The sequence below is a fragment of the Gymnogyps californianus genome, chromosome 22 (genome assembly GCF_018139145.2).
Source record: "Gymnogyps californianus isolate 813 chromosome 22, ASM1813914v2, whole genome shotgun sequence".
Taxonomy (NCBI): domain Eukaryota; kingdom Metazoa; phylum Chordata; class Aves; order Accipitriformes; family Cathartidae; genus Gymnogyps; species Gymnogyps californianus.
The window spans coordinates 5,014,402-5,033,183 of NC_059492.1; the positions used below are offsets into that span (position 1 = coordinate 5,014,402).

General features: G+C 52.2%; 1 protein-coding gene across 1 annotated transcript; it reads right to left on the reverse strand.

Annotated features, from left to right (window-relative positions):
• Positions 1-23: 23 nt before the first annotated feature.
• Positions 24-8,250, reverse strand: CAP1 (cyclase associated actin cytoskeleton regulatory protein 1). Its single transcript, XM_050909727.1, has 12 exons — positions 8,122-8,250; positions 7,570-7,670; positions 7,021-7,098; positions 4,993-5,136; positions 4,811-4,896; positions 4,174-4,279; positions 3,889-4,066; positions 3,022-3,209; positions 2,692-2,815; positions 2,507-2,589; positions 1,818-1,961; positions 24-1,430 (listed from the first exon to the last, which is right to left on the reverse strand). Exons 1-12 carry the CDS (start codon positions 8,213-8,215, stop codon positions 1,347-1,349), a joined length of 1,410 nt encoding a protein of 469 aa, XP_050765684.1. The 5' UTR covers positions 8,216-8,250; the 3' UTR covers positions 24-1,346.
• Between the last annotated feature and the right edge of the window lie 10,532 nt (positions 8,251-18,782).

Consider the following 18,782-nt stretch of genomic DNA (forward strand, 5'->3'; position numbering starts at 1 on the left):
CAAAGAGTAAACAAGAGCCACTGTAATGAGCAAGTTGGCATTAACTTTATTCTATCTTCTGTATAATCTTAAGTACATAAGAAAGGTTTTTTCACAAGCCTCAGGAGAAGACGAGTACAAGTCACAGGACAGTCTCAAAATAAAAAAATTGCATATTTTTTTTTGTAAGTTTTGTCCTAGAGAAAAGAACATTGACACTTTACAGAGGGAATGCATTTAAGATATGCTTATGCCACCCGAGGCATTGGAAAAATGAAGGTCAAAGCATGTGCAGCTCCCTTTATGGGTCAGTACAGTACTGTGTCTCAGATCCATCACTCTGCTCCAGGGCCCTGGAACAGAGGCTACAAGCTTCCACCAAAGTAAAGAGCCAAGCAACAGGGGAAAGGGGAGGCTGAGAGGATTCGCTTTATGGGGACCGATTGCAGATGAGGAAGAGAGTGATGAACCGACTTGATCCAACTTGGGTATTTACAATACTGCACTACTGACCCTGGAATGAAGGAGACCCTTCCTCTGCAGAAGGGGACAGGTTCAGAAGAACTGTCCTGGAAGACTGAACCTGAGTTCAGCTGCTCCGAGAAAGAAGCCCTGGGGCAAAGATTCCCTTGCGAGGGTGGAGGGCTCATGGAGTAAGAGGTGCTCAGCTCCAAGCTACCAGCCAGACTGCCGGGGGGTAACTGCAGTTACTCCGCTGCAGTCTTCCTGTGGCACTGGTTAATATAAAGCCTCCTGTCATGGCACAATCAGAAATACACTGAGCTAGTAGGAATGATGAAAGAGAAATCAGGGTAGAATGCTATGGCCCAGGTCCTCAGCCTTTGGTCCGACAAAGCCATTCCCGTGTCCTGTAATGCCACCAACTAGTACATAGAGCTGGAATTAGCAGCTTCCAGGACCTTCTTGAGACATCTGCCATAGCAACTGGGTACTACGGACCCCGACAGACACCGTTATTTGTTAAAAAGGGGACAACATTCCTCTCTCACATGAACAGTTTGCTTAAAGGCAATACAAAAAAAACCGAACAACACTCTGAAAGCCAACTGCCAGTACTGGCTGTGAAGTTCACCAAAAATCTGACTTGATCAATGGTGCAGTTAGATTGGACAAGGGGAGAAAAAAAAAATACACCTTCCTGCTAATAGATGTGGACAATAACTGACCCGCCACCTACACCAAACCCCAGGCAGAGGTATTTCAGTGACGGCAGGTAGCTGTGTCTCTCGGGTAGAAGAGAAGCAGTTTGAGAGCAGAAAGGTACAAGAAATCTAAGAGAATCATCTGAAAGCAGATTTGTCCCACAGCAGGGCCAGGGGAGGGCATGAGCCTTGGAGCTTTTCTGCTTAGCCAGCAATTTCCGTCACAGTGGTAACCAACTTCTGACCATTCCACACTGTCTTGAACTGTTCTGGGACAGGGAATTCAGTCTGGAGGGTAAAAAGAGAAATCTGTCATCAAAAATCAGGTTATGACTGAGCCTAATAACTACTCCCACTGCTTCAGGCATTTCTTTTCTTAAGATACATGCTGTGTCCCCTCCTGTACCACAAACACTGCCTGTTCTGCCCCCAAGAGATCCTGAGGAAGAAGCAGCTCTCACAAAACAGCAAGTATCTCACTATAAAGACAAACAACTTGATTTGCTGGTTTTAACATCTGATTATCATTCACAACCTCCAAAGTCTACAGTCTAGACTTGTCCCTCCAGACCTCGCCGTAACTGACATTCCCTGCAGGGCTCAAAATACGAATCCTGCCCTGCGTTACCCCAACCCCAAGCAGGCCTCCACAGCGATTTCAAAACTAACACTTACAAAGTCACCACCCTCTGTGGGAATAAGGACATTCATCTCTGATGACTTGGCACTGACGATTTCGCAGTCTAGGGAGTTCTTGCTCAGATACACGTGGCAACCGTCTGTCTTGTTGATGGAAATCGTTGGCACTTTACCCATTACCTAGCAGAGCGGTCAAAGCAGCAGTTAGAGGAGTGTTAGCTTGACCTGGGCAACCACAACATTTTTCTTTTGTGCTTGCCTTCAAGGTTTGACTCCAACCCCCCTGGCCCCAGACATGCTGGATTCAAGCACTCCCACTTCTGACAAAAATCCAAAGTTATTTCTTGTTTTGATCTCTTTAGAACAAAACTACAGTGAACGCTGGGCAAGCTGACCGTCCCAAATCAGATACCAAAACTGGAATCGGAGTAGATTCTACTGCTGGCCTCCTACTTCGGCAGTCATATCGTGCTGCCCGCCTCACAGAGACTAATCTTTTACCTAGAGCCCTGAAGCAGCTCAGTGAGGCAAATTTCAGCCCTTTCCTAAGGGCTGGGCAGGGTGAGCTGCAGAGCAGTAGGACAGATGGTGTTTCATGAATGTTCTCCACAGATGCACATTCCTGTTCTGGAAATAAAACTACTCAAAGCAGCAGATGCTACAGACGCCCTGTTACACAGTGCAGCAGTCGCACTCCAGGCAGAGAACAGGTCGCAGACACTCACCTGAACTTTAATGTCCCTGCTATTTATGATCTCTACGATGCCCACCACGTCATCGAACACCAGACCTAGCTTCTTACAGTTATCTGCAAAGAAAAGACAGAGTAGGTCACAGAAAGGTTTCGGAGATTCAGCCTTCTGCAAACAGACCAGCACGCAGAAGCATTTTTCAGGGTTTCTCCACTTACCGAGGGTGATGGAGTTGATCTTGCCTTTGATTTGGAGTGTACTATTTGTGCACTTGAAAACATATGCTACCTGCTTCAACTCTGTGTCGCTGATTACCAGGTTAGTGGCATTCTCCTGGTTTTCCTGAAAAGGCAGGGAAAACACAATTTAATTTTGGAATGCAGACCGATTAATCCATGTGAACAGCAGGACAGTGCAGCCCCTTTAAAAGCAAACTGCATATACCTTCAGGCTGATGCCTCTTAGGAGAAAGGTCTTCAGGAGACCCTCCTTCCCTGCTGCAAAGCTCCCATCCCTCCAACCCCCCCATGCCGATGCCAGGCACTCACCACTCTCCACTTTTTGCCCTCTAGTTCTAGCAACGCAGGTGCCTTTGGAGAGGTTTTTTGGGAGGGATTAGCATTACAGGCTGGTTTGGGAGCAGTGAAAGGTTTGGGTCCGCTTCTCACAGGACCCCCTTGGTTCTTCAGTGCTGGATTCTTGTGGGTCTTCATGTCATCTGAGACATGTCTTAAGCCTGCAAGAGAAGTCAAACGCGAGATCCAGCTCTCCTCCAAGAATGCAGTTTCACAAACACCAGACATCAGTGATTACAACAACCAGCATGATAACATTTTTCAAAGTGCGAATAAATTATTAAGACTGGGCCTAAGCTGAGCCCAAGCATGAGTGACAGCAAGTGAAAGAGGGAGCAAGAAACACTGATGCAATATTGATGAGAACACAAGATGTACTGTAGAACCAGAAGGCGCCAGCTCTTCCACTCTGCAGCTCGAAAAAGCCTTGAGCCAAGCACCTCGCTTTTGTTTCACGTCTGTCCTGATACGCTAACCAAGTAGCACACAAAAGGGATCAGTTCTGTGCAAATATGAATAGGTGCAAAATTGCACCTTTTGTACTGGAGCCGTGCAGGCAACCAAAGGGCTCACTGCCTCCAGTCCAGCTAGAAATTAATCTCGTGCTACGCCTGACAGATGAGGCTGAGAATGCTAACTCAGATGCGTTCCCTTTGTCCTTGTGAACTGCCTCGGGGCTGCTTCTGGCTCCCAGCCTCATCCTCAGACCAGATGGTCTTTTGTTACTGCAAGCGTACTTTCTAAGCAGGTGTATTGAGGGACAGCAGCAAAACAAGGATTCGCAGCACAACAGTACTCTCGCTCGTGGCTGCCCTCCCTCCGCTAGCTACTTCCACCTACCAGAGGTGATGCCTTCTCCCCGATTGATCTGGGCGAAGAGCGCGGAGCGGGAGGCAGAGTCATCTGTGCTGGAGCTCGTGGGGGCAGGAGCAGGCGGGGGAGGAGGGCCTGGCGGGGGAGGCGCAGCCCCGGCTGGGGGAGCGGATGGTGATTTAGCCCCTTCTGTTGCTACAGGACCCTGTAAGAGGCCAGCAAGAGGAAAGGCAATTGCACAAGCTCCGTATCTGCTGCAATAATCATGCAATACTCATCTAAGAAGCTCCCGCAGATGTAGGCAGCACTTACTGTTTTGCTCCAAGTCAGCCCTGTGGTGTGATACTCTTTGATATAGGCCTGCAGCTCCGTCCAGATACTCAGATAAGCTTTCACCCAGTCCACTTGCTTTTTATCTCTGAGGACACAAGGAGATCATGAGGAGCGAGCAGGTGCATTTGCCATTAAAACCCAAGGACTACGAACAGTTCTTTACATCTCTCCACCTCTCAGCCTACAGGCAAGACGCAGCTGGACCAGCACAGCGGCCTCACGCCTCCAGCACTGCGTTCTAGCTTCAGTATTAACCTTGCAGGCCACAGATTGCTCTGCCCTGTAACCCATTTTCATTGAGGAGTCTGGTACTTCCAACAAGACCCATTCCCGAGACACAACTCGCTGCCCTGGGAAACAGTTCAGCCACCAGATGCTGCTGAGACAAGAGCAGCAATACACTTGCTACCAGAGATTCCAGCTGCAACATGAACGCAAGGAATCTTTTCCCTAAGGATCAGGAAAGAACAGCTAAGTGAGGCTTTATAAATATATCCTGCCTTTAAAAAGAAGAATGAATTAAAGACCAAGGCAGCTGTGGTTAGACACTGGAGTAGCTCCTACACACCCAGTTAGCTGTATTCAATGACATCTTTAAGAGAGAAGGTGAACTTACACATCCTTGTACTCCTTGAGGATCCGGTTGGTATAAAACATGGCAGCATCGGTCATTTCCTTCACATAAGGACCAGGCTTTGGAGCCTAATAAAGAAAGAACACGTTGGCATGGAGCAGCTGACCAGGGAGCCAGACTTTTCCCACCAGCCCAAGGAAACCACTTCCTACTGGAGTTCTTACCATGGCCACCCAGCCCAGGGCTGGGATGCTCTCGCTGACTGCCGATAAGTGATTAAACAGTTTGCTACCACGGTTCTTCTCCCTGAAATTCTGCACCACCTGGATTTGCTCTGAAATCGGTTTCAGAAGCGATGAGAACGCACTCTGCAGGACAAGAGGAACAATAACAATTAAGTACATTAGTATTGCTCTGGAATGGCTGCACATCTTCATGGGCGGCTCTGCTGAGATGACGGTCACTCGGAGGAAGATTCCAACCGGCCCAAGTTACTGCTACAGCTCCTGTCCAGGCTTGGCCCTCCCCGCGAGCCGAGCTCAGTCCCACAGCCTAGCTCCTCCAGGGCTGAAGTCATAGCTCCCAACCGGATTGGTACTATGGGAGTACGCCAAGAACCGTGACTCATGTTCAATCCAAGAGACACTGACAAAGCTTGTTAGTAACAAGGACAGAAATAGCATTTGCCCTTCCTGGATTCTTTTGTTCCAAGACAGTTTGTCGAATTTTTCCTCTCCTTGACAAACCCTCAGAGAAAGGGGTGCTATGCAGGTTTTTGCAGTTTGGGATCTACAGCCTGCGTTACAATCAGTCTCAAGTCACCCCATCAAGCTAGACTTCAGGATTCAAGTTACTTCTCAGGTCAATCCAAGCCTTTAGTATTTGGATGATAAAAGTTGTTTCTGTGTGTTGTCCACTTGGAATGCTGACTGAAAGCGCTTGGAAGTCTTCTGAGGTCAGAGCAGAGCAGCCAGCCAATTACACATTTCCAGAGATGCCTCTTAGGCGACTTGCCTTCCTTTAGGATCAGAAAGTCTCCTGCTGGTGGCAGCAGTGAAGGACAAATTTGGGCAAAACTTGCTTTTCAAAGCCTTGGCTTTTCCTTTTGCTGTCCCTTCCTCTGTTTAGATGAAAACAGAGAGGTTTCGAGCACCACTGCCCAGGCTACACTTTCAGAAGCTCCAGCCTAGCACCACTGTCAAGTAACAGGATGGGAAAATTCTTCACCACAAGCAATGAGAGTTCATACATTTTGTGTTTTAAACTGGCTACTCCAGGACTGCCTAGACTCCTGCAAGACAACCTGCACAAAGACCTACACTAGGCTAAGGTTGTTCTTTGTTCATAATCCTTTAATTAAATAATGTGTCAGTGCAATTCATAAGCAGATTCTCAGACTAGAGGCTATGCAGAGCAGCATCCCAGCAAACCTGGTGAAACATAAACCACCCTCCAATGCTGAGTTTAGGGAAGAAGATGCAGATATATTTTGCAGTGAATAGGAAAGTAGCACAGAAATCCAGCTACCACAATGTAACAGTAGAAGCCATGACTGAGCCAGATAATAACTGCAAAGAAAAGCAAGGTGGGATCCTGTTGCTCAGGAAAAACAATTCTCAGCAGGGAAAAGCCAACGCATTCAGATCAGATTCTCAGTCACACATCCTGCTGAGAAGCAGCAGCCTAGGGTAAAGTGTTAAATTACTTGCTGAGGACAAATCAATCCTAAAAGCCTAGCTATTATTCAGAGGCCATTCAATAGAGACAAGTGTCTGTTATACTTCAGAAGGAGTTTAATGCCTGAAAGTCTATAAGCATCACATAATGAAAAGCACGCTCTACGCAAATGCCACTGTGGCTCCTGTCTCAGACAAGTTCCTGTCTGGAGGTTGCATCTCAAGGAACAGTGATTGTGCAGCGTTGGTGCCAGGTGAAACTCGAGACAGATGCTGTGAGATGACACTCACGAGCTGCTCCGACAGCTACAGAAAACTTCTTGCCCGAATGACTGGAAAATGCCAGTTCTGCAGCTCTAAGGATCAGCCTCCGGAATTCTGCCCAGTATTGGGTGAGCACCCAGAACAGTTCACGCTTTCAGCAAGCGCCACCTCACAGATGCAAGCGTCTCTAGTCCTCCTCCAGTTCCTCGTTTGGAGGAACTGTAACAGCCCAGATTCCCCTATGCTTGCAGTCATGCCCGACTCTGAGGTAAGAGCATACAAGGTTGCTGATAAATGATTTCCCAGACTTACCTCTGTTGGCTGCTGATGTTGAGATGCCGTCACCAGAAGAGCCCTCTCACTCATCAAGCCCGCATGAACCATCTCAGCCTAAGAATAGAGAGAAAAATGAGAGCGCTTCCCTTGTAGCCAGCATAACACTACAGTCATTCAGGCTCCCGCTGCCTGCGGTTCCCAGTCTGTAAGAAAGCAGCTATGCTGATCTCAAAAGCACATACTCTTGGAGACACCCATCCTCTGAGAAAACTCACAAGAGTGCAACAGCTCTTGGGCTGGGTAGTTTACAGGCTTCCTAAAGGCATGCACCGAAGTCTAAAGAGAGCCAGGCACCTAACTACCAAAGATTTCAAGAAGGAGGTTTGATTCATCGTGTGTGTGTAGGTGGCAATCTGCTGGAGGTTATCTGGGCATCTGCGTCTGTTTTGAATCCTCAGGGATTATAAACATCCTAGAATACGGTGCTAAAGGAATGCAAACATGGACAGCAAACTTGGCCCTTAACAGCCCTGAAGGACAAGCGACATCTATTTAGAGCAGAGAGAGAAGAACTTGAGTCCTTACATGCTTCTGCACATCCCCACCGACTTCTTTGCTGATCTTGATGTATTCAGCTACTGGGCCAGCCAGAAGGTCATCGAAAGCCTGCACGTACTGAGCCACTCCTGCAGAGAAGGAACCAGAGCACAGGTATCGCCGAGAGGCACCGGGTGGGCTCCGGGGTGGGGAGCACTCACACACGCGCACTGCGCTCCCGGGCCTCCCACCCGCTCCACGCTGAACCTTCCCCCCGGGTCGTATCGACCAAACGCAGGAGGCTCAGCCCGAGGCACGCAGCTGAACGCAGACGAGGGAAGCATTGCAGCCACAGGAAGCCCTTATCTTAGCAGGACGGTAACCGCAGGCCTCTCTGCGTTTGCGCAGTATCTGCCGTGAAACTCACTTCCCCTCTGCGCAGAGCCAGTTCATCTAACAGCCCGCTGCACGCTCTGCACGAGCACCGCCCGCTCTGCAACAGCTACTGCCGATGTCTGACACTGCCGCGCTGCCCGGCTGATGCTTCGGTGCAGGGACTCCCGTGGGGCGACGCTGCTGAGGAGGTGCTTCGGGCCTTACCTTTGGAAGAGCCATCTCCACACATGCCAGATCCTTGGCACACCGTCTCCAGGCGCTCCACAGCCTTCTCCAACCGTTCAACCAGTCTTTCCATATCTACCGCTGTCTACAACCTGCACAGACAGAAGAGAATTATTCGTGTGCTCTGACAGCATGAAACTCCTACACCAAATATTGAAGAGGGTTTATCAGCTGTCTGGTACAAGCTCTACCAGTTCCAGGAGAATAATTTCTACCTAGCTGCACCCTGATGATGGACAGCAGGGTACCCTCACATTAGCAAGGACGTTTGGATTACACAACAGCCACTTTCTATTGCCACAGTCGCTCCTTAATGGCCACACAGTTTCTATTCCACTGTAAGGACTTCTTACATGTATAAGGATACAAAACTTACATCTTCTAACCTTGTATTGACACCACTCAATAAAACAGAGGTCTGCACAGAATCTCACTGCAGTCAGTTCTTGGCCAAAGTCCCAGTTGCGACCATATAGCAAATCACGTACAACTGCTTCGCTGGAAGTTCACACACTTCAGGTTAGAACTAGTGGGTTTGATTCTGCAAACGCATCTGCAGGGACCTCCTGGAGTCCTGAATTCCTCCAAGGAACGTCTATAACTCCAGCATTGCTATAGTGCGGAGCATCAGTGTGCAGAATGAGCCACCCTGGCACACGCTAAGACGAGCAGCTGCACAAGCTAAGAAGGCATAGCTGCTTCTACAACAATGTGCCCCTGTTCATACTCTCCCTCTACAGGCTTTGGTATCTGAACTGCAGAACCTACTCTGCAGGCACTGCACGGGAAAGCGATTTAGGTACGTAAGTCATTTGCAGTGTCTCATCCAGAAAAGTCTTAAGAGTCATATAAACTTTCCATTAATTACTGCTTTGCAGAGACTCTACACCAAGGAGCAAGACAAGTCATGCTCCAAGCACGCTAATGCACAGGGAATGCAGGGAGGGAGTAGCAAGTCACCAATTGCATTTTTATCTTATCACCACTTATCAAAAGACTCTACAATATGAAACACGATTATGGCCTGGACACAGCTTCCTTCTTATTGCAACAGCCTGCAAGAGCTCAAAACCCTGCCTGGAGGAGAACGTCCTTCCCAGCACATTCTCCAGCATACCCAAAAAGGAAGGCAGGGTTTACCCAGCTGCGTCAACGAACTGATTCTAGATCTCCCTCAGAAACGAAACCTCAAGTTCTAACTAGGGTTTTTGCTTTTGCTCACAAGCCTTCTCAGCCCTGCTCCAAAGTGCATGTTTTCACCCAATTTCCAGAGGATGTGGGGCAGATCCAGCATTAGTCACAAGCGGCACTGATGTCACAAGACAAACAAGGCCATTTTCCACCCCTCTTTCGCCTGCTTGCATCAGGAGAAGCAGCACTGATGGGGGGGGGGGGGGGGCGGGGGAGAGGCCCCCCCCTTCCAAGAGGAAGAGAGCGGTTTCCTCCTCTGTGCAAGAGCGAGCCAGAGGAGATACTGTGCATAAAACTGAACAGCAGTAACTGGATGGCTTCCAGATACAAAAAAAGTTCAGAGAGGCTGAAACTTGTGGGCGGTCACCCATATAATCAACAGTAATGACTACCTTTTTTTTTTTTTTTTAATTCTGTACAATGTAGAAATCCTGACCACAGGATCGTCAGCGCTCTGCTGCAGCCGAGGACGACGCATCCAGAATGGGGCTCACGTCTTCAAGTGGGAGAGCAGCCAAGAGCAGGGCTCTGCCTCCCCCGCTCCCAGCACACTAAAAGAAGGGTGGGATTTTTTTCCCCCAAAGAGCCACCTGTTAAAGAAACTCTCCCGTGCTTCGAGAGCGCAGCAAGATAGAGGGGCGTAATGCAGGGGTTTCAGGGCAGACAAAGCTGCTGTTCTGCACCACAGATCCCCACCACGTTCCACGCGAGGCTCTAATCTGATCAGCCCCATTACCCAGTCGCAAACTGCATTTCACATCAGGATTACAAACCAGAAAGTCCAGATGGAAAGCTGCTTCTGACCTCCGGCAATAAAACACGCTGTTGCGAGGAGCATATCACATCAGTTCTAGATATGCTGTCAGGATTAATGTCCTTTAACAAGAAAGTGTTCCTTGAGATTCAGATTCCTTCCAGTCTCCTTGCCGCTTGACTCATCCTTCCTGGGTTTTCCTGACAGAAGCCATAAACTCACAGTGCTCAATACCAGCTTTGTAAACCTAGCGCTATCTGGCAGATGGTGAACTCATTTTAATTCCTGTTTAATGGACAGCATTAGGACAACTCGCAAGATAAGTCACTTGGTAAATTGGCAGCAAAATCAGAACTAAGTGCAGGCAGCACAAAGTCCTAGAGCAGGCAGCTCTATCTCAGTCACTCCTCGCTAAAGCTATCTTGACTCACCCTTACTATGCTCTTTGCCCTGTGGATACAGCTCTTTCTGCTATCTACATACTCATCCAGAATGAAATAAAAAGATTTAGTTGTAACTAACATCAACCAGAGTTTGCAATCCAGAGAGATTAACATTTAGCAAGGAAAAAAAAGAAAAGATCACCAAGTAGACCTGCTTGGGCTACATCTAAACAGCGTTTTGTCTATTGATCCCTTTGAATGCAAAATAATTTATCAGTAAGCGACAAGCTGACTTCACAGATCTCAGTACAGTACATATTATCGGATCTCATTTGCCTTCTTTAAAGAGGAAGCTGAGACACATATATCACTGAAGAGTCATTTTTGTTCAGCACATCATCCTGCGCTCAGGAGGAATGAGAAAGGCTTTCAAGCTACGCCGTGCAGCCAGGGGTTAGAGTTCTCCCGCTGACAGAAGTGGAGTTGAGATGAAGCTCTCCCTTTTGGGACTATAATGCAGGATTTAAATCTCGGTCTTGTTTAAATTCAATTGAACTTTGATTACCAATGGAGCGGAAGCTATGGACTGGCAGCAAACGCACATTTCACCCTGGGCCAGAAAGTCCATTCATTTTCATAGCACATTTGGTTAATCTATTAACTAGCCTTTATTTCCATCAAAGCTTGGGAACATGGCTTTGAACACACTGTACAGCAAACAAGCTTTCATCTACAACTAGACTGTTTTGATATACTGTTCAGAGCAATAAAGGGAAGGGATTTTATTTGTAAAAACACTAGCTATCCCAAAGCCGATCCTGTACAACAACACAGTAAGAGGAGTTTCCTGTTTGGAGAATATCAAGGAATCGGCATGTCCCAGCCAAAGGCCGGTCCTCAGAGGAGTGAGCAAGTTCTCATAAAAACCGCATAAATGAAATTCTTCCGGTTGCCTGAGACAGCACACTAACCTGAGTCCTCACTTAGACATTCTGGAAGACGCAAATGGTAGTTTTATAGCCAAAGCAAGTCAAACCTACGCCTCTGTTCAGATTCAGCTTTTGTGAAGCCCGACACACTGCTGTCAGCAACACGAAATTTGCATCAGCTACTTCCTGTTTCTACAGGCAAAAGAATAAAGATGGGACAACTAAATTAAGAACATACCATAGTTTATTTCTGGGCTGACACTGGAATATCTCAGGGGATCAGCTACCAGATGATTTCCAACATTTATATCTTCCAAAAGCCCAAAGAATTTTTTTTTAAAACCATTCAGCTCATCAAGTAAGGAATTATTTGAAGCAAGACAGGACTTAAATGCCTGAATTTAGTCAGTTGTCAGGACCAGCCACGAACACAAGACAGCTATTGCTAGTCCCAGCAGCTGCCAAGACAGAGATCTCTGCTGTTTATAGTACAACAATACTTGTTGACATTGCTCCAGAACCCATAATGTCTACTTCTGGTATTTCAGATCTACTTTATTTAGAAAACCAAAAGTGCTTAAAAAAAACCCCAACCCATCTGGACCCTATTTAAGCTCTCCCAAATAACAAATCCTACTGAACTCATTAAAAATGTTATTTGGTATTTTTACTCAAACATTAAGAGATGGTTAAAGTATCACTTCGCTCCACACTAGAGCAAGCACAAGGACTCCTTTTTCATCACAACTATATGAAATAGGAGATTTGCACTTGCCAGACTCTGTTGCTACGCTCCTCTCGTTTCCATTCCCTGTCAGGGCGATGAATTCACCAGGGAAGCAACTGAGGATCTCAGATCTAAGCTAAATTGGATACAGTACCAAGCTCCATATGAGGAATTCAGAGCATCGAACCTCGTCAGCATCCCTCCTGAGCTGTGCCTGCTCAAGCAGAGGCTGCTTGGCTGAACTTTGTTACATGAATAATAGGGGGTATTTTTGGCTTTCAGAAAACTCAGCAATATTCCGGGGACACAAGGATCGCCTCAGGAAGAGAAAGGGAATACGGCAGTTTCTCAACGCCACATATTCCTGGTTTTTCAGTGATGTCCATCGATAGCCCAGGTCTTGGGGAATTCCAGAACCCAATGTGCAAAATCCACCGACCTGACACGTGAAACGTCCGTATCGGTTTTTTTTTTTCATTTCACTATCACAAAATCCAAAGCAATCACACGTTTATCCCATCCTAATCACCACCAAAACGCAAAAGGCAGCGGAGAAGTCAGCAACAGGCTAAAGACGAGATCCACCCCAAGCCCAGTAAGATGGAGAGAGTACCTGGCGGTCTGGAAGCACAAACTACAGCAATACCCTCGCTTCAGGCTGCGGCAAATCACTCCTGTCGCGGAAAGCTGGATATATCACCTGGGCACACACATCTCCCCACCCGAGGGAGTCACCCAGGAGCTGCCGGCCCCGGTAGCCCACCCACTCGCCACATTACCGGGGAGAGGCGGCTCTTGACCGAAAGCTGCCCGCAGACCGGCCGCCAGCACATCCCGACCCTCCTTCGATGGAGGCAGAGCGGACACAGCGAGCAGGATTAAACCCCTCTCGCTGGGGTTGTGGGGTCAGGTACGGGCCCCCAGCCCGCCCCTCCCCGGGACGGCGTACCCCGCCGCAGCGGGCCGAGCGGCGATGGACCACGGCGGCCCAGACCTCGGTGGCCCAGACCTCGGTACCCCCGCCCCGGGCACAATTCGGGCGCAGAGACACCCCCCGGGCCGGGCCCCCGCGGCAGGAAGCGCCTCCGCTCCGCGCAGGAAGCCCCAGGGAGGCCCGAAGCTGCCCCGCCCGGTGCCACGGGCGGCGGCGGGCCCGGTAGCAGCCGCGTCGGGGAGTTTTCACCGTTCCGTGACTAAATTAACCCAAAACCACCGCGTTTCACGGATTTACCCCCAGCAGCCGCGTCGGAGCCCCTCCCGCCTCCCTGCGCCCGCCCACCGCGGCCCCGGCAGAGGCGGACGGAGCCCCCCCCCCTCTCCCAGCCCGGGCGGGCCCGACCCCTAACGGGCGCCCCCCGGCCAGCCCCGGCGCGGCCGCTAGCGGCTGCCCCCCGGGAGTCTCCTCCCGCCGATACCGGCTCCGGGGCAGGGCCCGCAGCCCCGGTGGGGAGCCCCCGCCCACGTTCCCCACTCCGGCGCTCACCTCCCCGCCGCTCTCCCGCTCCGCCGCCGCCCGGCGCCGCCCAGCACCCCCCGCGCCCGCCACTTCCGGCCCCCGCCCCGCGCGCCGGAAGTACGCGCGGCGCGGCGCGGCGCCGGCGGGGAGGAGCTTCGGTCGGCCACCGCCCTGCGATTGGCGGGTGGGGTTGGAGGCGTGGCCGGAGAGGGTGAGGGGGTGGGGGCGGAGGGGCGGGGTCTCGCTTGGGGGTGGGGCCACGGAGGTGTCGGGGCGGGGCGAGGGGGCGGATGGGGCCCTGGACCCCCAGGGAGGTCCGGGACCCCCGGAGAGGGGCAGGGGGGGCTGCGGGGTCCTTGAGGTGCCCGAAGCCCCCACAGAGGGGCTGAGAGCCCCAGCGGGGGCAGCTGGGACCCCCACCCCAGGGCAAGGTCTGGGGGAGGGCTGCAGTCTCCCCAGAAGGGGCTGTTGGGGCAGTGGGGGTCCTCAGGAGTTCTGGGACCCCCTGAGAGGGGTTGGGGGTGGTTTGGGGTGCTGGGAGGAGGTGGGAACCCCTGGTAGAGGGGTTAGGCTGGAGGTTGGGGCCCTAGAGATGTGGCTGGGGGCTGCAACCTGGGTCCCCAGGGTGGGGCTAGGTGGGACGAGCCCCCCTTGGGGAGGGGGATCGTCCCAGCCTTGCAGGGACAGGGCTTGGCTGGGGAGCGGGGTGGCCTGGGGCTACAGAGGAGGTGGAAGGGAGACATCAGGTCCTCCTGTCCCCCAGGAACGGCATCTGGCTGTGTCGGGGGGAGCTGAGGTCAAAGCCCCTCTGAGCTACGTCTGGTGGGTGCAGGATGGGAGAAAGGTCCCTCTGGGGACTGCTGACGATTGAAACAGCTACAGCCTTACACAGGGAAAAACATGGCGGGCTCTGGGCCCCTGGTGCTCTGTGCCAGGGTTGGTTGCCATTGCTGGCTCTGTGCAGCAAAGATGGTTTTACTTTTGGTGTGTGCTGGCTCATCCCAAGCATCAAACAACTCCTACAAGGCTCCCGTGGGGGTATGGAGCACTTTGGAGCCTTGTGCTCACAGACCCTCTTTGATCTGAGGGTCTCAAAGCACTTGGCAGAGGGTGGATAAATATTGTTGTCCCAGCTTTGTTGCTGGAGAGACCGAGACCGGGGTGCTCAAGGGGCAAATAACTCTTGAGTCAGGAAGAGGTCCCTGAAATCAACACGGGATTGTTCCCACAGAAGGCTCCACTGCCTGCTTTTACCATTAGGGCAGGACTTGCTCTAAAAACGTGTTTGCTGCCATGGTTAGTGAAAGGGCAGCAGTCGTCCCTGCCTGCTGCGAGGGACCTGGAGCTTTGCTCTTTGGTTTTGGGTCCCAGCAGCCCCGGGGGAGCTGGGGGTCTGGACAGACAAACAGAGCATCTGTCCCGGCGAGGGCTGGGACACATTGACAGGATGGGAGGGAGAAAATGCGGCGGCGAGGTCGGCTGACTTTACCACCGCTTCCTGCCCTCCGCTCCGCTACCATAGATGGTCACATCTGCCGCAGCGCAGCGTGGAAGTGGGGCCCGTCCACTGCCGAGCTCCCGAGCGGAGATCCAGGCTCCGTCTGTGGGAGAGGAGATCCAGGCTCCGTCTGTGGGACCCCATCCAGGGCAGGCGGGAGCGGGGCCGAGCCTGGGATCTGCCGAGGGCTGGGAGCGGGATCGCCGGGAGCGTGGCTCTGCTGACATCTAGTGAGGTTGTCTCCTCCGGCTTCGCGCTCCCTGCGAGCTGGGGAGGCGTTCAGAACCCTTTGAGGGTTTGATTTTTCTGAGCAGCCAGCGGGTAGGAGTTGTGTGTCTTCGCTATGCCCCCTTCCCTCAGTGCAGCCCCCCCCGGCTCCCAGCCACTGCCCTGGCAAAGCACACGGAGCCAAGCGGGACTTGCACCACTGCCCTTGCATCGTTCTTCCCAGTTAGGCTGAAGCCTGTAGAGGAGATGAGCAGCTCCCTGCAGTCACCAACACCATTTGCCTGGTTTTCTGGTTTTCTTGCCTCGTTTTCCACCCTGCCAACACTTGATCTGCCTCTCGCAGTCATCTCCATCATGATCAGACACCTTAGGATCCATTGACATGATGCAAAATAGAAAATAAGATACAACCACCTCTTTTCTGTGCAGCCAATGACACATTTTATAGCATCCTGTGACGGTCACAGCAGTGAAGCACCAGCCGTGTCCTGCCTCGCTGGTGCAGGGGCAGTGGTAATCCTGGTGGGCAGCACAGGCAGGAGCTGTTCTCCTGGGCTGCAGCCGCGAGGAGGAAGCGAGACTGGGGAGAGGAACTAGAAATAACCAGAGAATGGGGAGAGGAAGAGCGTGGCTCACTGAGGATATCGCAACCCAGCCCCAGGCCGGTATGTTTGCTTCTGGGGTGCGTCTGTTCAGCTGAACGTGGTTCCTGAAGGAACAAAGATCAAGTTCCTGGTAAGGCTGAGTCGCAGAAGAGCTGCCTGCATACAGGAGGACTGTAAACTAGGTCAGTGCTCTGTGGGGGATCCCGGTGCCCATAAACCACGCCAGCCTGTGGCCGTAACTGTCCTGTCTCCAGGGAAAAGCTTACAGCTTCCCCATGCTGCTGCCAGGTGGTTGGTGCCTCGTCCCCCTTTCCTCCAAGCACCATGGGAATATTTGCTTCTTTTTTTAGCCATGAAATGGCTAAAATGCCTTTGTGTCCCCTAGACAGCGCCCTTTGGCTTGTTGCAGCTGAAGGAGAGCACTTGTCCCTGCTCTGTTGTGGTGCAAGGAGGGTGCTTGTCCGAGCTCCAGCCCAGGTCCTTGTGGTGCTCAGCAGCCTCCGACTCCTCCGCAGGAGCAAACACAGTCCTGGCAGGGGCTAAGGCAGTCCTGTGCTTTCAGAGCTCCCTGAGCCATCTCTGGTTAAGGCTAAGCCTAGAGCACTGGCCTGCACGCAGCGTTTCATTTCCCAGCAAAGCAATTTAAAGCTTCATTCCCGGACAAAGGGAGTTTCTTGGTAGCAGGAAATCATCTCGCTGCCCCATCAGTTTCTGGCCACGTAGTGTAGTGCCTTGGAAACAGTGGTTTTACAAAACATTAACCAAAGCCCACCAAAACAGGTCGGTAGCCTTCAGTCTCTGTTTGCAGACAAAGTGAGTGAACTTAGCCGGGTGGCACAGACAAGGTGACGCCTGGGGACAGCCGTACCCAGGAATGCCTCCATCCCGCGCCCCTCGGGCTGCGCAGCTGGCCCCGGGTTAACTCTGCCTTCCCAAGCTGGTGCCAGAGCCCAGCCCGCCTGGGGATCAGCGTGCCAGGGAGATGGACCTGCTCACCATGACACACTGGCCAGTGCCTCTGTCCCGAGCACAGCCCTGCTCCAGCAATCCTGCTTCTCCCCAGAGCTTCCCAGGCTGAGCTAATTTCCAGCTGGATCTGTTCCCTGATCCAGCCCCTCGGAGACCGTACCAGCACAGCAGGGTGGCGGTACTGTCGGACACCCTTTTCTGTGGGAGTCTGTGCTTGGTTCAGCATGAAGTGTCCGTGAAACCAGCCCTGGGTGATTTCTGCTGCAGCGTGGGGTATGCGGGTCCCTCCAGCCCAGGGGCCAAGGGAAAACCATCCCCACCAGCAGCTGTTTGAATGTTTCCTAAATCTCTCCTGCTGTGAGATAAACCCGAGGCTCTTTGCCCTTTCCCTGGGGATAAGGAGGGGGGTTATTCCTCACTCTCTGCAAGGAGAGACTTTTCACACTTCCACTTATTCCCCATAGGGTAAACAGACACAGCGTGCCCGCTCTCACCTCAGGGACTATCCCTCCAGTCACTCCCACTGCCTCCGTCTGCCTCAGCCAGGAGGGGACCTGCCTCTTGGCAAAGCCACCCTTGGTGACAAACAGAGGATGTAAGTCCAATTTTGCAGGTTCATGTGCTGCCCTTTGGAGGCTATGACTGATGTTTGCTTGGTTTCGTCCCCTCCGCAGTCACCTGCCAGGACGAGTGCCCTGCAGTTGGGGTGAATGTCTGTCTGTGCCCCATCACCTCCCAGACCCCTCTCCACCTTCCCCCCGGCACATCCAGCCCCGATGGCACATCGCTGGCTCACCCCGGTGCTGCCCTGTGGTGTGGCCAGGGCAGCATCCTCCTGAAATGCCCCTCTGAGAACTTTGTGCTGCAAGAGAGGCAGAGCTGCCCACCAGTCCGGGCTCAGCCACGTGCACTGGGAGCTGGCACCCAGCAGGTTTCCCCAGGGCTCAAGGTGAGCCTTGCAGCTTGACCAGAAGCCCTGGGAAGGGTACAGGGTGCACTAACGTACTCTGATGAGTGTCAGTGGAGAAAGGGGTGCCTCCCTCCCCACGGAGCGAGCCCCTGCTGGGTTCTTTCTAGGAGCCCCACTGCTCACGTGCACCTTCACCTATGTACAATGAAAGGCTCTTTCCCTCGTGAACAAAAGGGACCAGACAACCTGATTCCCTGAGCAGAACAGAAACCCTCTGCTCCCTTCCAGCATGGGCAGCGGTACCCCCCCAAATTCAGGGGAAGGCTCCCCAAGCCCCTGGAACCAGACAGGTAATCCTTGCCCCCGCTGGCCCGGGAGCCCCTTAAAGCCCATCAGCTGGGAATCGGGGCTGATTCCCAGCACCCGCATATGGTTCCTGGGCAGCACAGCCCCAGCCCATATGCCGCTACAGGCATCAGCTCAGCAGGTGCTGAGCGCACAGCTGACACCCTGCATTTTCCATGTTCTGGCTTTGATTTCACAGGACCAGCGCTGCCCGTATGTCAGCCCCGACGCGTGGCTGGCCCGGCCGGCACGGAGGACGCAGCAGCCGTGTAACTCCAGCTCTGCAGGGAGGTGCTGCTCAGACGCTCGGGTGCATTTGCTTCATCATCAAGGTTAGTGTGGATTAAGCCATAGCACAGCTGCTGCCCGAGGCCAGCTGTAGGTGCGGGCAGCATCTCCCCATGCATTTCTGGCCAGGCAGACTTTCCATGCCAGAGAGGCTTTCTTCATGCTTGGAGTGAAAGCTCTCTGTAATCACGACTGAAGCAAGACACGGTCTCTGCTTCAAGGCTGGAGTTTTGCCCAGTGCTATCAACTCCCATGGTCATTTTTTCCCTCCCCCCCCCCCCCCCCATCTATTTTCTTAAAAGTCTCAAATAGAAGAGGTGTGCTCAGCTAGGAATGTCTGGGCCCCGGTTCAAGCTC

Excerpts from the sequence above, each read along its gene's own strand:
- CAP1 (XM_050909727.1), bottom strand. The coding sequence starts at position 8,215 with ATGGAAAGACTGGTTGAACGGTTGGAGAAGGCTGTGGAGCGCCTGGAG. Across the intron at positions 4,067-4,173 it reads GGCTGACTTGGAGCAAAACA|GGTCCTGTAGCAACAGAAGG; the intron begins GTAAGTGCTGCC and ends GGCCTCTTACAG. Across the intron at positions 2,590-2,691 it reads GATCAACTCCATCACCCTCG|ATAACTGTAAGAAGCTAGGT; the intron begins GTAAGTGGAGAA and ends TTTTCTTTGCAG.